General features: G+C 49.8%; 1 protein-coding gene across 2 annotated transcripts in view; it reads left to right on the top strand.

Moving 5' to 3' along the window:
• Positions 1-526: 526 nt before the first annotated feature.
• The window catches only part of LOC139670071 (sodium- and chloride-dependent GABA transporter 2), a 33,528-nt gene continuing 13,614 nt past the window's right edge, over positions 527-20,440 (top strand). Inside the window, exons 1-7 of one of the 2 annotated variants that reach the window (XM_071551222.1) lie at positions 527-596; positions 2,101-2,322; positions 6,849-6,983; positions 7,677-7,817; positions 8,402-8,486; positions 10,823-10,955; positions 14,891-15,025. In XM_071551222.1, coding sequence (XP_071407323.1) covers positions 2,106-2,322; positions 6,849-6,983; positions 7,677-7,817; positions 8,402-8,486; positions 10,823-10,955; positions 14,891-15,025 — 846 coding nt within the window. In that variant the 5' untranslated portion in view covers positions 527-596; positions 2,101-2,105. Of the gene's footprint in view, positions 597-744; positions 822-2,100; positions 2,323-6,848; positions 6,984-7,676; positions 7,818-8,401; positions 8,487-10,822; positions 10,956-14,890; positions 15,026-20,440 lie in introns of those variants that run through there. The other variant, XM_071551223.1, reaches the window with a different exon arrangement.

Here is a 20,440-nt window from a genome sequence, read left to right as displayed (position 1 = left end):
ATGAGGCTGTTTGGGGCCCTCGGTAAGAAGCAGCAGAGAGTTTAGCTGAGTTTATTTCCATCTTTGCTGTCTGCTATGGCTCCTGGCCACAACACAGCCCTGGAAACTGCAGGTCGGGCTGCGATGCAGGACCTTGCCCTGTGCCCGTGACCTTCCTGCCAGGGAAAGACCCCGTGATGGGAATTCACCATGAATTTGTGTTTTGTTTCTTACCTCTTCCAGTAGGTCTCGAGGCTTCGACTCCCTCAGGCAGTGCTGTGGAGGCACCTGTGTGAGGTGGTCTTCCCTTTCTCCAGGGACAGTGTTGGGCAGAAAGACGATGGAGAGCGGGAGCCCCGCGGTGCCCGGCCCGGGACGGAGCGCACCGAGCCCCTGTCACAGGCGGGGGGAACGAGCCCCTTTGCACTGGCCATGAAATCAGTCATGTGTAGGTTTTTGTCCAGCCCTGGGGGGTGGGGGAAGGAATGTGGGTTGGGCGAAGTCTAGGATTACACCACTGCTGAATTTTTTTCTTTCCACACTTTAAATAGCCAGTACCTTTCGGTCCTGCCCTTGCCTCTCCCGTCGGTCCGCGCCCCGACAGCGCCGTCCGCAAGGTAACACCTCTGTCCCCGTTTCCTTCTGCCCTGCTCCCCCTGCGCCCCACACCCTCCCGGGGCTGCCGTGGATGAGAGGTCACGGAGCATTTTCTGCCTGTTTAATAATTTTCTAGCGTAGAGGGGTCCTCACAGTCCTTCCTTTCGGCCGCTGTCAAACACTTGCCAGTGTTTCTTGCTCCCCTTCATGTCCCTAAGTGTTTTAGAGGGGACTACGGAGAGGCTGTAAGTGCTGCTTTGCCCTTTTTTAATTCTCCCTGGATGGAGGAGAGTGTCATTTGCTGCCAGTGCCTTTTCCTGCTCTCCTGGCGAGGGAGTTGCTGGTGGGGATGAATGGCAGCGTAAGGCTGGGGATGGGGGAGCTGCCTCTGCAGGGCAGGAGCAGGCTCGAGGGCTGGCACTGTGCGGAGGAAGGTGCCCTCCTTGGCACAAGGTCCTCAGCAATCCCAGCTTTGACACTGGGCATGGGTAAGGAACCACAATCCTCACCCTTTGTCCCGTGGGACTTGGCAGCCAGCAGGGCATCCTGCCTGGGAGGAACAGGCTCAAACACCTCCTGATCCTTCTAAGTGGCTGCAGCAGAGCTGCCGCTGGCCCATACCTGTGACCTGAGGCACCAGCTGTGCAAGTCACATACGCTGTGCCTGGGCTTTCTTGGGAGGACAGGCATCTTCTTGGAGGTTTTGGGGGGAAGGTGGGACAGTGGGAGTGGTGCCACCTACCCCCTGCTCATCTTCTCTTAGCACAGATCTATTTAGAGACGGTGTCAAAGCTTCCTGAGAGCAGTACTGTGGGGAGCCTTGGCAGGAAATGGGCAGATGTTTGGAGGGACAGACAGGTGAGGTGAGATCCCAGGTGGTCATGACTTCTGCACCTTTTCTCTTCCTCTGTTAGAAGGATAGCAGCATTCTGAAAATCACATTTTCACACAGCCTCATAGACTGTCAGCAACAGTTGCTGCCACTGAAAGGAGAAACTTGTTTCTCTATTATTTCAGTTCATCTTCTCCCTGTGTCTAAGACTTCTCTGTGTTTTGTGGCTTTCATTGCATGGTCTGTAAAACCAGACCTTGGTAAGCAGCAATAGGAGAGAAGAGAAACCCTTATAAAATACCTTGTCAAGTATTTTTCCTACTGTCATCCCCTTCCAGCCCTAAGCCCTGTTCCTGCCATGGTGGGAGCTCCAGCCTGGCTGAGCCACTGGGTCCTCTATGTAACTGTGCTTAGAGGATGGGGTTCCAGAAGCAGTGGTGTTTTGAGATAAGTGAGTTTTAAATAATGAAACTAATAGTGGCTTTTAAGGACTAGTTGTGGACTCAGTAGAGAAAGTGTGCACATGGTTTTAGCACCTTGTGCCAGCAGGAATCTGTAGGAGGAGCAAGAGAGGAACAGCTTGACAAGTGTATTGTGTGCATGTCCTTGCCCCTCTCTTGCCTCCCATAGCCCAAATTTCTGTCTCATTGCATGGCTTGTACTGTATGTAATGAATGAAACTCCTTCTGAAGGTGGGATGGATTACAGAGTCCCTGGTGCTGTCAGCAATGGTGAAATGTTGCCCGCACACCCTGGCATGGAAAAGGAGAAGGAGGAAGAGGAGGAGGAGGTCCAGACCCTGGAGCGTGGTCAATGGAACAACAAGCTGGAGTATGTCCTGTCTGTGGCTGGGGAGATTATTGGCTTGGGAAATGTCTGGCGCTTCCCCTACCTCTGCTACAAGAATGGTGGAGGTAAGTGCAGCCTTAGCCCCGGCCAGCCTGAGGGGCACCTGGCACCAGGATCCCTCCATGATCCCTTGTGCCACTGTGACATCCATGTCTGGCCCTGCCCAGTGCTGACAGCAGCTTCTCAGCAATGCCCAAGTCATGAGTCTGAAGAGAGGATGCCAACCTGCCAGCATGGTGCCACCATCTAGGGCCCAAGCAGGGGCTGCTGTGACCCAGTGGGACATGGATAACTGGATGGCAATGTTCCAGGGTTTCTGATGGCCATAGCTATGTTTCTCTGAGGTGTGTGGAGCTCTGGTCTTGCTGGTGAGGAGGGTGGCCATCTGCAGAGGGAGGCAGGAAGAGCAGGGAAGGGGCTTGGTCCTCTGAACCCTTCAGACACTGCTTCCTTGAGGGGCACCAGCTACACTGTGCAAATCAGATAGTGGGTGCTGGTGGCAGAGCAGGAAGCACTGTGGGAGGCCATGGGGCACTGATGTCTTTGCAAGCACTGTGAGAAGCTGCAGCATTTTCAGGAGGCTCAGGGGGACTCCAAGGAGCTCTTGGCCACAGGTCCTGGTCCTGTCTGTGTCCATGGAGGGGTGTCTCTGGGGCACTGGAGCCGGGTGGCCGGGATAGGGCAGAATGAAGGGGTTTTCCCCACCTCAGTGTAGAAATATTACACACCTCCTGCATCCCATGGTACCCCATTGGCCCTGAACTGCCAGAGCTGCAAGCGTATGGGAGAGGGGGACCCCTGCCTCGGATCCCCACGGCAGGGCTGTGAGGTGTGCTGATGGATGTGCCTGTTGCAGAGACAGGGAGTGGGGTGTTGCTGCTGGCACTGAGCTGCCAGCACACTAGTGCTGCTCAGGCTGTGCTCCACAGTGACCAGTGGCTGATGCCCCACCATGCCAGGCCGTACTGCAGCTTGGCAGTGGAGCTGGGATCACTTTGCAGGTGAGCAGTGGGCTTTGGCAGGTCCTTGTGCCTACTTTTAGTTTGTTGTTGCCGTTTAAGAGAGAAAATAGTTTAAAAATCCGAAAACCTTCTTTCTCAAATTTGGCTTGGTGAAATGTAGAGAGAGGGAGCTGCTCTCCCCGTCTGGTGATTAATTGCTAATTGGGCCCTCCAGAAGGGCAGGGGAGAGGAGAAACAGTGCTTGGCTGGGAGCTGGCAGGGAGTGAGCACTGGGGACGTGGGGCTGAAATCCCCTGGCTTGAGCTCGGGGTAGTCTCATGGGCCTCACTAAACTGCTTTCATCCCAGTGGCATAAAAGAGGATTAAACACTGTTTAGCTACTTTCACGCCATGCTCTGCTCAGTGCTTGTTTCTTTTCACCAGGTGGTCAGGCAGTTTCTTTCCCTGTTGAAAAAGGAGAGTTTTCTGCATTTTCTCTTTCTATGGGAAATGTTTCTTGGCTGCTTGCTGAGCTGTGTCTGCTCCCACTGCTGCAGCCCTCCTGGGTACTATTCCATCAATGGGAGCAAGACCTGGAATCCTGTTCTGGCACCTGTTGCTCTGGGTGCCAGGGGAGAGTTCAGGGAGAGCTCCGGGGAAAGGGGAGCTGCTGTGTGTGGTTGGACAGCAGAGGCAAGACACAAAAGGGTTCTCAGCCTTTTTTCCCTGAAGAAATGGGCCTGAAGCAAAGCCCTGTGAAGCGTCAGAGGCTATGAGGAGTGTTAAGTCTCAGGCAGATTTTTCATCTCTGGTCCGCTTTCCATGAGGTTAGAGCAAGGATGGGGCATCAGACTCTTGTGCAGAAAGGAAAACATTTCCTGAAAGACTTCTCCTGTGGCAGAGCAGTGTGACAAGGCTGTGCAGGACACAAGGCTCCCTCCTGCCTCATGGAACCTGGACTACCCCAGGCGGTGCCTTGTAATGCCTCAAATTACTTTTAAAAGCTGCCAGAGGTTTTGTCCTTTACTGCTTTGAGAAGGGTGGTCCAGGCACTTGTTTCTCTCATTCTTCAAATAAGGTGCAGGGGCTTTATGTAATTCTCAGCCCCAGGTCCATCATGGCCACCCTACAACCATGAGCTCTTGTGCCAGCTCTATCACTCACCTGCCCTGCTGGATGACTTTCTTTCCACACTGAACTGTGTGTAGGCAGTGGTGAAAACTGCTCTCAGCTCTTGCTTTGCTTGCCTAAATATGAGCTTCTTCATGAAAAAGGTATCTGCAAAATCTGAGTTATGCAAAGAGCCAGTCGCTTTTCCTTTCTCTAGGGACAGTGTCACATAACAAAGAAAGAGTAGTCCCTTACATATTTAGTGCTCAGTGCCTGATACCAAGGCCCTACATAGTGGAAGAAAAACAAAGAAGAGCAAAAAATTGTTCTTTTTGCTCTTGTTTGCTCTTGCTTTCACCTCCTGTGGTGGGGTCAGGCCCTCCCTGGGCGGGCTGGCCCCGCCGATTAGGAAATACCAGGGAAGCCTGTCTGGTGGTGTGGCTGCAGCACTACATCCCCCACCCCGGTGCTCCCCAAACCCTCCAGTCCCAAGGACCACCACGGCTGCCATCCCTGCACATGAGGAGGGGAATGAAGAGGACACATTTGGCAGTGTTTCCTCTTTTGCTCTCAACAGGATTCAGCTGCAGGGAAGGAGGATGGCGCTGGACTGGTGGGATGTCAGCCCAGTGCTGGGGGGCTGCTTGGGCACTCTGATGGACCCCTGTCTGCAGCCCCCCAGTGAGTGCTGCCCTCCCTGCCACCCCGTCATCAGAGTCACCATGCAGGGCAGATCTGCTGGATGTCTCTTCTTGTCTTTTTCTCCTTGCAGCAGCCTTCTGCCAGCTGAAATGAGATGGGGAGAGCACTGGGGCCAGTGCTGGGGCCATCCCACCCTGGTGTCCCCCCACCTGGGATATGAGGAAACTGGGGCAGATCACAGACCTGGGCCCAAACATGTCTCTGCAAATCATTCCTTCTCTCCACCATAATTCTATGTTATTTCACAGCCTACGTGTCAGGACCCTCCAGTTAGACTTTCAAAGCCTGAAACCTGCCTGAAACCTGAGATAACCAGAGGTGCTGAGGAAGGTGACAGGCCAGATTGCAGGCTGCAAATAAGGGAAACCTGGGCTGGAAAGCTTGACCTGCCACCTCAGAGACCTCTCCTGGGATCCCATGGGTGCAGTTTAGTTAAATGCAAACTTTTTAATGAGAAAAATCTGGAAATAGACTCAACTTTTATGATGATATGATTTCATGCACGTTGAGAGTTGAGGGGATGGTGTTGAAACAACCATTTCCCTTGCCATTTGCCCTCACCAACTTCTGTTTACTGGTAGAGGGACAGCATGTGGACAGTTGCTGCTTGCTGTCCTGGGACTACCAGGTATCACAGAGCCATTAAGGCTGGAAAAGACCTATAAGATCACTGGGCCCAACTGGTAACTCAGCATCCCTTCAACTCCTGTTTGTCCACAGGATGCTGCCAAGATGCCTCCCCTGCCTATTTTGCACATGCATTTTTTTGCAAAAAGGAGAGGGCTGTAGCTCTGTACATGGCTGAGATAAGTGCAGGGTGGGAATCCTGGCCAGTCTCTCAAGCCCCCCTTCCCTCTTCCTGCCCCTGCATGCTATCTAAGCTTCTTAGTGAAATCTCTTTGGTTTTGAGTTTACTTGTGCACTGGGATTGTTACTTCCCATACACCCCTACTGACCTGAGCCCAAAGACAGCATGTCACCAGCAGAAAAAGGGTCTGTGCAGGGAAGCTACAGTTAGTGCCTGGATGGGTTGCCACCTGTGACTCTGCATGACCCTTTGAGCCCACCACAGCCAAGCTGCTGCTTTCTGCTCAGGTTTACCTCTTTTCTAACCTGTGTCCCCACCTTTGCAGCAGGGCTTGAGCAGCCTCAGTGGCACCTGATGCAGCAGGAGCATGGACCATCTTGCAGGGCTTTGTCCTGTTCTCCGTGGGGTAAAAACCATTGCTGCATTTAACATTAGAGGTAATCAAAAGCCTAGTGCAGTTTGTCTGTCCCTGCCTATTTCATGACAGGGCTTGAACAGAAGGGCAGCCTGGCATGAAGTACATACTTTCCTGCACTACTTGCTTTTTGTTTGCATATCTGCTGCTTTTCTGTGAGCAAAGATTGGGCAAACCCACAGACTGAGTGAAGATGTCAGTCATTCTGTTCTCCTCTCTGTGCTTTGGTGTTGGCATCCATGGGTTTGTCACCTTATTCAGAACAATCAGTGTGAAAGGAGTCCCCAACTTGATTAAAAGTCTCCATGGCTTTACAACAGGGTGTTCTGAATTTCTGTACAGCTACTGATAACTTGTTCAGTTTTTACACAAAAATCAGGCCTAGAAACTTACTTTTCCTCTATATCTTCTGTAAACATTGAGTTCCTCATGCAATCATGGCACTCCAAGAGATGAAATGTGAGGAAAAGCCTTTCCACCTTCCTGTGCCCACAGCTCCCCATCCCTCCCAGGCTGTCCCACCCAGAAGGAATCTGTCTGGTGACAGGTTGGAGACAGCCTGACCCCAGTCACACCATGCGGCTTATTTTTCTACCTGGTGCTTGAACCTGTCAGGTGCCTTCTTCATCCCCTACCTCATCTTCCTCTTCACCTGTGGGATTCCTGTCTTCTTCCTGGAGACAGCGCTGGGACAGTACACCAGTCAAGGAGGGGTGACGGCCTGGCGCAGGATCTGCCCCCTCTTTGAAGGTGAGTGGGGTGAGCCTGGGGGGGCATGGCAAGGTGGGGAGGCTCTGGGACCCTGGGGGGGATGATCAATGATGTCTCTCCCCACAGCCTGGATAGTTGTGTACCTCCACGTATCCACTGCCCACCCCTGCTCCCCAGCCTTGGAGGGCCACTGCCTGCCCCCTTTCCAAAATTACTGCTGGAAAAATTGATCACCTTTTTCTCCAGTCAGTTCCCATCATTACATTACATCCCAGGTTCCTTCTTCGTGGCCACAGCTCTGGCCAGGAGCTTTGTGGCCAATCAAGGTTGTCCTCCAAGAGCTAAATGGAGAAAATGGTTCTGGTGGTTATGGGGAATCTAAAACATACTGCTGTTGTTTGAAGTCAATCTCATTTATTTCATATGTCATTTTCCTGAGTTTGCAGATGGCTTAAAACCTTAGTGGTGAAAGGTGTCAGCTCTCTTAATAAATTGTTAGAAGTCAGATCCTCCATTTCTAGCACTGTTTCAACACAGTCATCCAGCCTCTTGGATTTCTCTGAAAATCTCTGTTGATGATGGCTCTGGTGGCCACCCCACTGGCATTCATCCAGCAGTGTGCTCAACATGCAGAGCAGCAGATGCAAACTTTGGGTGAGCACCTCCCAAAGGGAGCCCTGTTCCTGTCCTCTGGCATGTTGGTCACCTGCCTCTGGGACTCACTTTCTGCAGGAATTGGCTACGCCTCACAGGTCATCGTCATACTGCTGAACTTCTACTACATCATTGTCCTGGCCTGGGCCTTGTTTTATCTCTTCAGTTCATTCACCATCGACCTCCCCTGGGGCAGCTGTGACCATGAGTGGAACACAGGTGGGTGTGGAGCCCCCTCCCAATCCTCCACTACATCCTGGCTGAGGGAAACCTGATGCTGCCCAGGGCCAAACTTCAGGAGAGAGTCTTGCCCCTGTGTAGGTGGGACATGGGGGTGGGGACTGCTGGGTCACTGCAGTGCTGCTGGCACTTTTGAGGACGAGGCTCAGTTGTTCTGGATGTTTGCTAGAGAACACCACTGCCCAGCCACTTGCAGCACCTGGCCAGTACCAAGCAGTGGTGCCCTCCCTGGTGGCTGCTGCTCTGGGTTTCAGCCACCAGGAGCACCTTCCTTCTTGGCATCTTCCAGTCATCCTGCTCCGTGTGTTAGCCACAGACCTAGTGCTGGCCGGGACTGTGCCCACTGGAAGGAAAAATTAAATGCAATCTTCTTAAGTGTTTTAGATTTCTTGCCAACCTTTCCCTGGAGCAATCTTGTTTTGTGCACCTTTGGAACTATACGAAATTTGTCCCAATGTGAATCAGTGGCACCACTGTGGATGGAAAGGGAGGGATTTTTCAGATCCTCTTGTACTCCAGGCACTGCTGCTTATGCTCCTTCTCTCCCTGGGTGTCTCCCACAGGGAACTGCATGGAGCTCCAGAAGGCGAACTCAACATTCAATGTGACCAGCGAGAATGCCACCTCTCCTGTCATTGAGTTCTGGGAGTAAGTAAAGGATAGGCCTGTACACTCCTTTCGTCTCAGACATATTTTCCCTGAGCAAGGGGAAAACCCTGCAGTGGGACATCCTATTAGCCCATCCTTGCCAAAGGAGGACACAAGAGAGGAAGCTGGCCAGGCCAGGGTGAAGGCTCTCAGGGGCACCCTCAGTCAAGGGTAACCTTGCTGGGCTCATGGTGTTTATCTGGAGCTGTACTAGCATGCCTCAGAGACGTCTAACTTTGTCCTCCTCTGATGCTGTATTCCTGTCCCTCTGGACCTTTTGGCCTTCCTGGTCTCACTGACCTCTTTTCTTTCAATCCATGCCACTGTGTGATGCCAGCATGTTCTCAGGAGGCTCTGGCATGGTGGGTGGTGACTTTTGTATGTGAGCTAGTCTCATTGTAAAATTAGAAAAAGAAGTGATGTTTTCACTATAGAGTGACTAATAGGCAAGCTATCCTGAGGAAAGAAACTCACCAAAACTGAAATTGAAGTGCTAGGGTCAGCTTACTTCACACTGAAATTTGTTCCCTCTTTTTCATTGTGTTCTCCTTTTCTCCCCTTGTGTTAGTGACCTGAGGTACAGAGTAGCTTTATTTCTGGCATGAAAGCTTGCTGGCTTGGGATCTCTGATGGTCCTGAGCATTCCCTGGGAGAACAGGCCCAGTTAAGCACTGAGCCCTGGCTTCTAGACTGTGCCAGTCACACCTCTGCTGCTGGTGTGCATTTCACTAGTGCATTTAGAAGGATGGAGGGCTCTGCCCTTGCCACCCTCAGCAGTGCTGCTGGGTGCTGTTGGTGGTTGGAGCACACACATGGTACCTCCAGGGCATCCCTGGCTCAGCACAGGCAAGCTGTTCTTAAACTTCAAAGTTTTTAAATTTTCTTTGTCTCCTGCATGCTCCCTGAGCCTGTGCTCTCCCTCTGCCTGCTGCACACATGTAATTTAGATAGTGTCCTGCCTTAGGCTGCTTTTCCTGAGGCTGAATGCTGAAAGGGTTGATGTTTCCATCACTGCTGTGACCATCCCTGTGTTACTGGGGAATAAGCACACAGGATTGGAAATTTCCACTGTTCATTGCTTCTGACAGCATCTGTTCCTGGCCTCCCTGGGCAGGGAGATAGGAGGCTTCTTCAAGAAGCTCTGACCTGTCAGTGGGCTGATAGGCTCCAGAGGCCTCTCTTGGCTGCAGTACAGTGCCCAGTTAGTTATGGTCCACTGGCACCCTTTGCCCACTGGTTACATAGTCCATGTCCTCAGAAGCAGACAAAGAGCAGTGTGATCAAATGCATGTTGAAAAGCAGTGTGATTTTTCCAACCCCTCTCTCATCCTCTCAATCCACCACAAGGCTGTGGGACAGGAAGGGCAATGGAATGTATTAGACTGTGGTTCTCCAACAGCACAACCTCTATTTTGGGATAATCACTGTCTTTTGCAGCAGGGTGGGCAATGCTGTTGGGTTCCAAGGTAGTGTGTGTCCCTCGCTGCCTGTCTTAGGCTTGGTGTTTCAGGACTACACCATGGAATTTCCCACTCAGATCCATCTGTGTGGTGTAGGAGGTGAAGGAGGCTGAGTCTTTAGTTTTGCAAGTAATGAGAAAGAGTTGACATATGCATGATATAGAAAGTTGCTATTTTTTGACCTTATCTGAACCAAGGTCTGTCCAGCCCAGGATCTTATCTCCACACTGGTTGAAAGAGTGGCCAAAATGGCCTCTTCTGACTGTGCACTGGGGATTGTGGCGGTCTTGGTTGTGATGCCTTAGGATTTTTTGTCACAGAATGGGATGCTGTGCGCCTTTGTGTCCTGAGGTAGCTGCTTCTAAAGAGAGAAAAAGTGTGCTGTGGAGAAGGGGTTGGACAGCATTGCTTCTTGGGTGGTCCTGATGAATTCTGCATGACAAGTGCAGTCTATCCTTGTCTTTGAGGTTTGATGCATGTCAGAAGTGTAGGTGAACTTCGTAATGTGCATGGAAAAGGCCTAGGCAGAGCTGGTGTGCTCAGGGTGTTGCATGATCTTGCAGAGAAACAGCTCTTACCACAGGGGGCAAGACAGATGAAAGGTGGAAGAGGACAGAAGAAGAAATATCTTAGTCCAACAGGTCAGCCCTGGAGTGAGTATAGAAGCAAGTGTCCATGTGTGATCTTCTAGGCTGACAGTATTTTTCAGGAGAGAGCGCTGCTTGATTCCTCTGAGGCTTGCAGCTCAGACCTGAACCTTGTTAGTAAGACAGCTCTTCTTCCCAAAGCCACCTGGCAACACCAAGGGGGATGTTGGAAATCTTAATGGCCAGCATCAGTGACACTTGCATGTTCCTTTGCTTCCCCTCAATGCAGGAGGCGAGTGCTAAAGATCTCTGATGGCATCCAGCATCTGGGAGGTCTCCGCTGGGAACTGGCTCTGTGTCTCTTACTGGCGTGGATCATCTGTTACTTCTGTATTTGGAAAGGGGTCAAGTCCACAGGCAAGGTGAGTCCTTGGTTCAGGTCAAGCCTCTTCCCTTGATCATAGCTGGAGTGCTTGTTTTACTCACCTCTTACAGGTTCAGAGAGGTCTTGGAGATCCCCTGGGAACCACTGTCTGTGTAAGCTGACAGGAGCCTGTAGGACTCAGCTTGCAGCAGGAGTGTGAGCCAGGCTCTGTGCTTTGAGTAGGAAAGGATGAGATCACTGAGGCATCTCAGGGCATTACCTTCCAAGATGTATATACCCATCTGGTCCCTCCCCATCCACAGGCCCAGGAGACTCTGCAGTCTTCCCATGTATGGGGTGGTTGCATGTTCACTTCCCTCCCACCACAGTGTGAGCAAGCAGCATGTTTTTGCCTCTATTGGCAAGTGCAGCTGGAAAATCTTCACATTCATTAGATATAAACAACGGTAACTCTGGCCCCAAAGCTCTCTCTGCCTCATCACCATGGGGTGGTCTTTATTCTTTTTGTTTGTCCCAACTCTTCATACAGCTCCTCATATTCTCCAGCAATAAAGGTCTCCTTTTTTGTTCCCCACACTAGTCACCAAAGAGTTATATATTTAAATGCTTTTGGGGAAGGATTGGTGTGACTGTTCAGCTCCATTCCATGCTCCCTCCATTGCCAAGTGTGCCACTGTCATTTGCACTGACCCCATTACTCAGTTTCTGCTACCACCTCCTGACCCCATTCCCAGCCAGCTTTGTCAGGAGCCAGCAAGAACAGAAGAAAATGAAAATGTTTAGTGTGTTTCCTAAATGGTGTCTTATCTGCATGTCTTGAACAAGACATCATGTGTGATGAGGTGTAAATTTTAGGTGGACCCATTTCCATCAAGTTGATGGCACAGATGTCAGCAGTTTCTTCTGCTTCCAGAATGGTCTGGGTTATGAAACATGGCAGGGAAATCAAGCATCTTGCAGAGATGATATTTTCTGGTTTCCATGGAGTAAAATTAGAAGAAAAGAGCAACTGCTTGCTGTGGTGGCCTGGTAAAAGAAAGCAGAGGCAGTCTAATAACAGAAAATATGATACTAAGATACAGCAAACATAGTGTGGGAAGTGCCAAGTACAAATTTGATCTATTTTAGACAGAAGTTCTAGGTTAAATGCAAATGTTTTTTAGCAAAAAGTACTAGTGATGGTGAGATCTTGAAAACAGAAACCTTCTTTCAGTGATGCAACAGTGTCCACAGGTTTATCAACCCTCCACATATTTAATAATCTGACTAAAATGATGGTTGTGAGAATACAACCCCACTGGGGAAGAGCTACACCTTATTTCTGGGGATTTGCCTGTGGAGAGTCAAACAACATGAGCTGAAATCGCCCCACTCAGGACAGCAGCAGTTTGCATCCTCCAAGACAGGGCCTGCCCAAACCCAAGGAGCACTTACAGATGCAGGAGGTTGTCACAGATGGAACCACTTTGCCTAGGCATGTGGATCAGATTCAAATAAAACCCTTCATGCTGTTGACCAGCATGTGACAGAACAATCACACTGATCCCTGCAAGGTTCCTAGTGATGTAGTTAGTGCTAGCAATGCCCAAGAAATAAAAAGATTGGGTCTGATCCAAGCACTGACTAATACCTCATTGGATCCAGATGTTCCTGTTGTTAGATAGAAGTTTGGCAATCTTAACCCAGCAAAACACTCTCCAGATTCAGGTCTCTGGTCTCAGAGGAGATGAGTGACTGGTGAGTGAAAAGCTTAACACACTAGTTTGCACAAGCTGTAAAGCACACAGGATGTTACCAAAATGTGAAATCCAAATCCAGTATGCCAGACAAGTACCAGTGTGTAGTCTGAGCTCCTGAAATTGATGTTATTTAGAGATTCAGCCAGGAATGTGCAACCTTGCATCCCAGAAGAATGGGCACTAGGGTTCAAGGGCAATGAGTTGTTCCTATGATATTTGTTTTTCATCTTGCTTTCATGGGCTGAGAAAGATTAGACTTGCATCCTGTTATTTCCTGAAGGAAGACTTTGGTTGTGTGGTAAATACAGTGAACGACGATTAAACTCGCAGGACCTGGAGATTTGATTAACTGTCACTGAAGAGCTCTAAATCAGAGGCTCCTTGAAAATTTGAGAATGAAATGAATGATGGTGTTTGCTGGTGTTGATGAAGGATGCTGTCCATGGGTTTCTTCAGCATTCAGGGTGCAAATTCAGAGGGATGGGGATGGATTTGCTCACACACACATCTCAGGCAATCCTGAGCCCCAGCAAGAAGGTGTTTTCACTGCCCTCTGTGTTGTTAGCCAAGACTGCTGTGATTTATAGAGAAGGGCACATGAAATGCCCAGAAAACCTGGAGCTGAAGGCAGAGATGATAATCTAGTATTGTAGTTTTTCAAGGATATGATATCTCTCAAATCCTTCTGAATTACTGAAGTGTGCGTGTCCTGACTTAGAGGAGGACTCACATTGCAGTGAGGAGTGTATCTAGAAAAAATCCCTTTTTGAACCACCACTCAGATCATAAGGATTACTCAGGTGCAGAAAGTGGTCATACTGTCCAGGGAAATCATGTGCTTGTTCTTAGTAGGACCTCCTCCAATGCAGAAACTGCTATAGCTGCAGCACAGCCTGTAACTCCCACTATGGGATGGGCTTTAGGTGGATGTTGAAGCAACTTACTCTGGATGCATGGGCAGGTGTGATAATGGATCATTTTGCACTTCCTCCAGAGATGAGCTTTAGTTCTCTAGAGTGCACCTGCCAAGGCTGAGGAAAGAGCTGTAGGGTAGCACTCAGGTGAAGCATGTTGGTGCAAGTCCTCACTCAGCACGTCCACACAGGAAAAACCTGAAAGGGCAACATTTCTTTTTTGGCCTAGCGTGATAAAATGGGCTGAACAACCTCTTTTCAAGGTGGTCAATAATTCTTGAAGGTGTGGAAGCATTGTGTAGGGATTAATGACAGTACTTCAGTTTCTGGGGAGGCTGCGTGAGCCCTTGATACCAGTTTGTGTGGGCAACACAGACTCTAATGTGGTGGCATGGTGGCATGCTACAGCAATTAGCCTGAACAGTCCTGCCACTACCCTGGTAATCCCCAAACTGAGTGTTACATTTACTAGAGGTGAAGTCCCTGAAAGGATTATTTGATTCTGGTCTCCAGTTTTCCCCCAAGGGATGTGACTCCTTTGCTAGAGGAAGGGATTTCAGTCCTACCTGTGTACATCTGCATTGTTCACCGGGCTACTGGCATAAAAAGGAAGAGGACACAGGTTAAAGGTTCTGTTTGGGGTCTGCATCCTTGGTGGCAGCTCCTCAGAATTGCCACCGCTCCCCTGCTCTGCCTGAAATACCCCTGCTGGGTAATTGTGCAGGGGTCCGTCAGAGGCAGCGACTGTGAGTCACTGCAGTGGGGAGAGGTGGGCATGACCTCTTTGCCAATGCCAGCCCTGACCTGGGGACCCCAGCACTGTCCCTGGTGTTCCTTTGGTGGCAGTCACATTTCATGGTGTACCTCTTATCTGTACATCCCTTCAGCCTTGCCACTAAATGCTGTGGAGGAGAGACTGTCTGTGTGTGACTCAGACTCAGACACATCTCTAGTAGGGTGGTGCAGATGGGTACTGAGGGCAGCTCCTTCTCTGATACATGTAGATATTACACTGGTGCCTTCAGTAGAGCTACTCTTACTCCAGCCTGATGACAGCCTGGCTCATGGTCTGAATTGCTCTTCGGACTAGAAAGGTTTTCTCTGGCTCCAGACATGCAATGACATGTCACAGTTTTTCTGGATGCATTTTAAAATGCCTTTCTTTCTACTGCAGGAGACAGGAAGGTGCTCAGTGAAGCAGCCTGACGTGTCCCCTGCCTGTGTCTCCCAGCCCAGGGGTCAGTGCAGTGCTGCCAGCTGGTACTGGGTGCTCTGGCCCATGTCACTCTCTCACACTTGTCCCTTCATCCCCCTCCCAGGTGGTGTATTTCACAGCCACATTCCCATACATCATGCTGATTGTTCTGCTCATCAGGGGAGTCTCCCTGCCTGGGGCATCCCAGGGAATCCTCTTTTACCTTTATCCAGACATCAGTCGCCTTGGGGACCCTCAGGTAAGGTGGATGGGGGACTGAATTTCTGAGCTGTGCTTGCATGGACTCCTGTGGCTGCCCTCACTTCCTCCTTTTTGTTTTCCCACTGTCTTTCTTCCAATTTCTTCCTTCTGACTCCTCTTTTCGTTCTCTGTGGCCATAAGGCTGGGCTGTGGTATTGGCATGTATTCTGATAGTCCCTGCTCTCTTGCCCTCCAGTGCTGTTACCATGTTTTGCTGTCTGAGTTGAGCCTGACTTGCTCAGGGATATGGGCAGTGGGATTTAACCTTTCATCATGAGTGGTGCCAGCTGTCCCCCCTCTTCCTTGAGGAGGCTCCTCTGCTGTGGAGGCAGATGGTGCCCGGGGTCTGCCTTGCACTGTGCTGGCAGCCTGTGGGAATGAGCCCTGCTCCTGATGCACTTGCTCTAGCTTCCTTGGGAAGCATGCTGGATGCATGGATGGTGGGAGCCGTGGCATGCTGCAGCAGCAGTCCCCAGGATCTGGCTGCCTTCCTTGCCTTCCCATCCCTGGTGCGAAATTCCTGCCTGTTTGACAGGAGGGTCAGCGCCCGACTGCTGCTTTTAATCTCTCTGGGACAAGTTCTTCCACGTTAAATCCTGGCTCCAGCTGAGCTGCTGTACCAGCCTTTGTGTGAAGGTGTTTCCAAAGGAGATTAAAGGGTGCCTGCCTGGAAAATAGGCCAGCAAAACCCTTGGTAACCTCATTAACTCCTTCTGGTCTAGCATCACTGTTGCCTTGGTTTTTAATTTTGTGAATTGGAATATACATGCTAGGGGAGGTATGGCTCTGGCTGATCCTGCCCTCCCTGATGAAGAAGAGAGGATGCCTCTTCCCTGGTGATGGGGCAGTATAGAAGTGTGCCAGGGGCTTCAGGGCATCCCTGGGCCCTGTCTGTGCCCAGGGTGCATCGTTGCTCCCTGCGAGTCAATTTGATTTACAGCTTCTGATCTGGGGAGGTAAACACACCTGTCCGGTTTCCAGCTCCAGGCAGTCTGGTTTTTGTCATGGGAAGGAATCAGAGTTCCTGCTCAGCTTTCTGGAAGTCACTCTCTGGTCAAGATTGTGCCTGAGCATGGGCTGAGAAGCCTGTTTTACAGTGCTGACTCCTCTCTTGCTCCATTGTTTCCTGTGGACAGAAGGAGGGTAGGACAGCTGCTCCCTCGGTGCGTAGGTGCAGCAAGACTCAGAAGGGGTTAGGACAGGTCTGTGTTTGCAGTGGTTTTGTCTCTGTTCATGCTGGTGAGGTGCAAGAGGCTTCTGAAATGAAATAATTTTCGAATTGTTCTCCTTCCCTTATGAAAAGTCCTGTTGTTACCGTGGCTGTGTTGCCCAGGGGACTGAATTAAACCACCTCAGGCGTGGCATGGTTGGGCCTGGCTGTGTCCTCATTAGGTCCGCCCTGGCAAACTTTTTCAATTACAGCCTGAGCTTTAGAAGCACAGTTTCCTTCCAGCCTGGAAAATGCTAATGCACTGGTGGAAAAGCAGAGTAACCCCTCAGAGCAAGAGGAAAACTCTGATGAACCAGGGGAGGAAAACTTGCTCCTTCCTCCCCAGCTCCATCGTTCCCCAGTGAATGTTTCCCTTCTGTGGGAAAGGCAGGAGTCAGCAGCAGTGGTTGCCTTCCTCCAGTGAACTTTAACTATCCAGCTGCACTGAGTAGCAGGCTTTGAGGCTTCTCTTTCATTTTCCCATCACAGAGGGACAGATTAGTGCCCCAAGCCCCACATGTGTGTGTCTGTGCCCTTCTGACTCTGTGCAGGGACAGTGTGAGTCCTGCCAGCCCTCTGGGACCAAGTCAATAATAATTGGTTTGTGCTCATAGGACAGGGAGATGTAATTGTTTACCCACAATCCTGCACTGCCCGGAAAAATGGAGGATTCTTTAGAGCCTGGGAAGGGATTCTGGAAATTAAAAAAAACATTAACAATACCCTCTCTAGTCTGAGCCTTATGGTAAGGCATCTCAAGGGGAGGTTTAAACAAAGGGCAAACAATATACAAGGGAACAAAATCAAAACTTCTCTAAGGTATATGAAAAACTAGGTGAAAAGAGGGGATGAATTATTTATCAGATTCTGTCAGGGGAGCAGCAGCGGCTGAGATGTGATTAAGTGTCAGAATATCAGGCTGGTGTGTGGAAATCATTGCTTTTCACCTGCCAAGTGACCTTGGACAGAACTGGGAAATCCTGCCTATGAGAGCTCAGGCGAGCTGATTGATGGTGGTCTCTTCTGGCCATGAAGTCTACAGTGCTCTAAATCTTCCTGCACTTTTGTTTTCTAAATCTATGAAGTGCTTATAATTAAAACGGTAAATGAATTGCATGTGACAGGCAGATCAGACTCTACAGAGAAACTGCCAAATGGAAGTTTTGAATAATGAAGTCCAGTTCTGCTCAAATACAAGCAGATAAGAGCAAAACCACCAAAGGGATCATCAATTTTGAACTGTATGCCCCCAAGCAAACAAAAAACCCCACCAAAACCCCAACCCCATACTTCATTTTTTATATATATAATATATAATATTATGATGTTAGCATGTCAGCCATAACTATGGCCAAAGTTCCCCCCCTCACCCCCCCACCTTGATTGCACTTTCTTTGATCCAGAAGATTCTTACTTATTTCATAGAGTGGGTTGTGTTTTAACCAAAAGGCAGTCTTGGGGTGGTCTATAATTTCTAATTTGATTCACTCCACCCTTTGCAATTATCAATTTTGTCAATTGTTTCTTTCAGTATAAAATGCTGGAAATTTGTGAGTATGGTTAAGGAGAGGGGTGCACAGTGAAGAGCTGAAATGAAAGGAATTCAGATTAGGAGTAAGGTTTAAATGTTTAAAACTTGTCATTGAAAGAACTTTTTTCAGGTGCTGGCAGGCTCTCTGTTACTTGATGCTTTCATACCACTGCCAGGCACCATTTAAATAGATGGATTTAAAGAGAGGACTGATGGGCTTGATGCATAAAATGTCAGCTGGGTGTTAGGGTTTGTTTTAAAGAGAAGAAATGTAATAGTCTCCTTTCACTTGTATCAAGTCTCAAGTGATTTTAGCTAAATTTCATTAGATCTAATGAGTGAGAATGGAGGAGTTAAACTCAGCAGCCTCTGAGTGTATCTGTCACTGGAAAAGCAGCAAATGTTTCTCAAAACCTCCCACTCTTGTTTTCCTCTTAAAATTTCCAGAAAACCCACCACCTTGCTGTATGTGCTTGTACTTTATCCAGTCTTTAAAAAAAGAAAGAACTTCCTGTGATGAGCTGTTTTCCATCCATCCCGGGTGTGCTGATGGCCCTCAAAGTTGGAGGCTGTATCCCAGTCCTGGGGGCAGGAAAGCACAGAGGTGCCAAAGGCCAGCAGAGGTGTGCATTCCTTTTCAAATATCCTTCCCTATGTTCCTCTCAGGTTTTTTTCACCCATTCCCCTGATTGTGGCTTTTTGGAGCAGTGTTTGGCCCTGCAGATTTCCCCCAGGGGTTTTGCTTCCCAACAGGTATGACAGGAAGGGGAAGCAAGACAAGAAGATGGCCCCAGTTTTTTTGGGGTCTGTCCACTCTTCCTGTGGCTGGAGCAGGAGAATGCTGATGTCTGGCTCTTGGCTTGGACTGGAGCGGCTCTTACTGCCAAGGCTGTGCTGAGGATAAGCCTCTTAGGCCACCACAAGGAGAATGAGAGGTGTGTCCATTTTGCAGGGCTGTGACCTGCTGAGTTAACCAAGGGCCCTGTAAATGTGCTGGGGAAAGGGTCAGAGCCCCAGATCCTCTCCAAATTCAGCCCCTTCCTGCTGCTGCTCCATGGCCAGCAAGAGCTGCTGCTTCCCAGTGAGAAGGGAAGGCAACCATGGGCCTGCTAAATATTATTTGTTCCCTTTATTTATTGTTTTCCCAGCAGGCCTTTGACTTGACCCTGTGTGCTGGTTTGTGCTGTTGCTGGCCCTCCACGTCCCCTTTCTGGCAGTCAGAGTGTTTGTTTCCGTGCTGGGGATGACACGCTGTGCTTGTGTGTGGACACGTGCACCAACAGGGCTGCCCTGGCAAGCTGTTCTTGCTCCCACCATGTGCCCTCATGCCCTGGCAGAGGGTCTGCAAGACCAGACACTGCTCTCAATGACAGAGAGCAGGTACTGGGCAGCATGGAGGGAGAGTTTGTAACTCCCACAGCAATGCCAAAGGGGCTTGGGGCTGGAATCTGCCTTGCTGGAGCAATGCATCCACATGGGCTGAACCACAGCTGTATTTGCCTTTCAGAGCTTCCTCCTCCCATGCCTCTTCCCAGCCCTGCCAGCATGGGACCCGGGTGGCTGTCTGGCCACAGCCACGCAGCCCTGCTGGGTCTGATCTCAGCGCTGACATAGCAGGAAGGAATAAAGCTGTCTGTGTCTCTGCCCACAAGCAGCAGGGCAGGGAGGACCATAAAGCCTGGCTTCCCAGGCAGCAAAGAGCATCCCTCAGAGCACTCCTTCCCCCTTTACACCTCCCTGGGGCAGACAGCTGTGGTTTTTGGGATGAACTGGAACCCTGTTTGTTTTCTTGCGGTGTTTAAAGAAACCCCAGTGGTGGGAGGTTGTAAAACTTCCCTATGGGTCCACAGTCACCCAGAGGTATGGGAGTGACATGAGGTCAGTGCTCTCAGACTGGGATTATGGGGCCTTGAGTGCTGACACAGGGAGATTAACTGGCAAACAAAGCCCCCATCTCCCACACCCAAAGAGCCCAAGGATATATTTTCCAAACAGAACTAGGGCTTGGCACTGGGAACGTGATGCTTGGCCAGATGTTGGCTGGGTAGGAGGACCAGGAACACCTTACAGAAATGGAAATTATTTGTTTCCTGCCTCCTCTTTCCTGGGAGAAAGGTAAAGAAGGGAAGGCTTGGACTGTGCAGCATGGTGGTGCCAGTGCCATGGGCTGACTTGTGAGCCATGATGTTGTGAGCAAAAGAAATGCTGGTTGAACTGTAGCTCAGGACCTGGGTGGTTTTTGCTCTCTGCTCTGCATTACACCACGTGTGACTCTCCACACAGCATGTCCCCACCCTGTGCTGTATCATCTCTGCCTGCTGATGGGGATCCTTCTCAGCATGGCACCTGTATTTGATGTATGACATACACTGGTGTTCAATAACATTTTGCTTTAAAATGGTCTTACTGTTGTAAGTACTTTGAGATCTTCCTAAGGAAGGATCAGTTTCAGTACAGGGGACTATTAAATTGCAGTACATGTAATAAAGCAAATATTGCTGAGAAAATTAAGAGATGAAGGAATGGCCATAACCATGTTGGATAACTGCAGCTCAGGTGTAAAGGTTTTGGCTAAAAACCAGGAGTCGAAGGTTATTACAAACTGCAGTAAACAACATGTTCAAAGAAATTGAATTATGAATTAAATAAACTGGATGACTTAGAAAACTGCA

This window comes from Pithys albifrons, chromosome 3 (genome assembly GCF_047495875.1).
Source record: "Pithys albifrons albifrons isolate INPA30051 chromosome 3, PitAlb_v1, whole genome shotgun sequence".
NCBI lineage: Eukaryota > Metazoa > Chordata > Aves > Passeriformes > Thamnophilidae > Pithys > Pithys albifrons.
The sequence above is the reverse complement of the archived record's forward strand: the minus strand, read 5'-3'. Positions and strand labels throughout refer to the sequence as shown.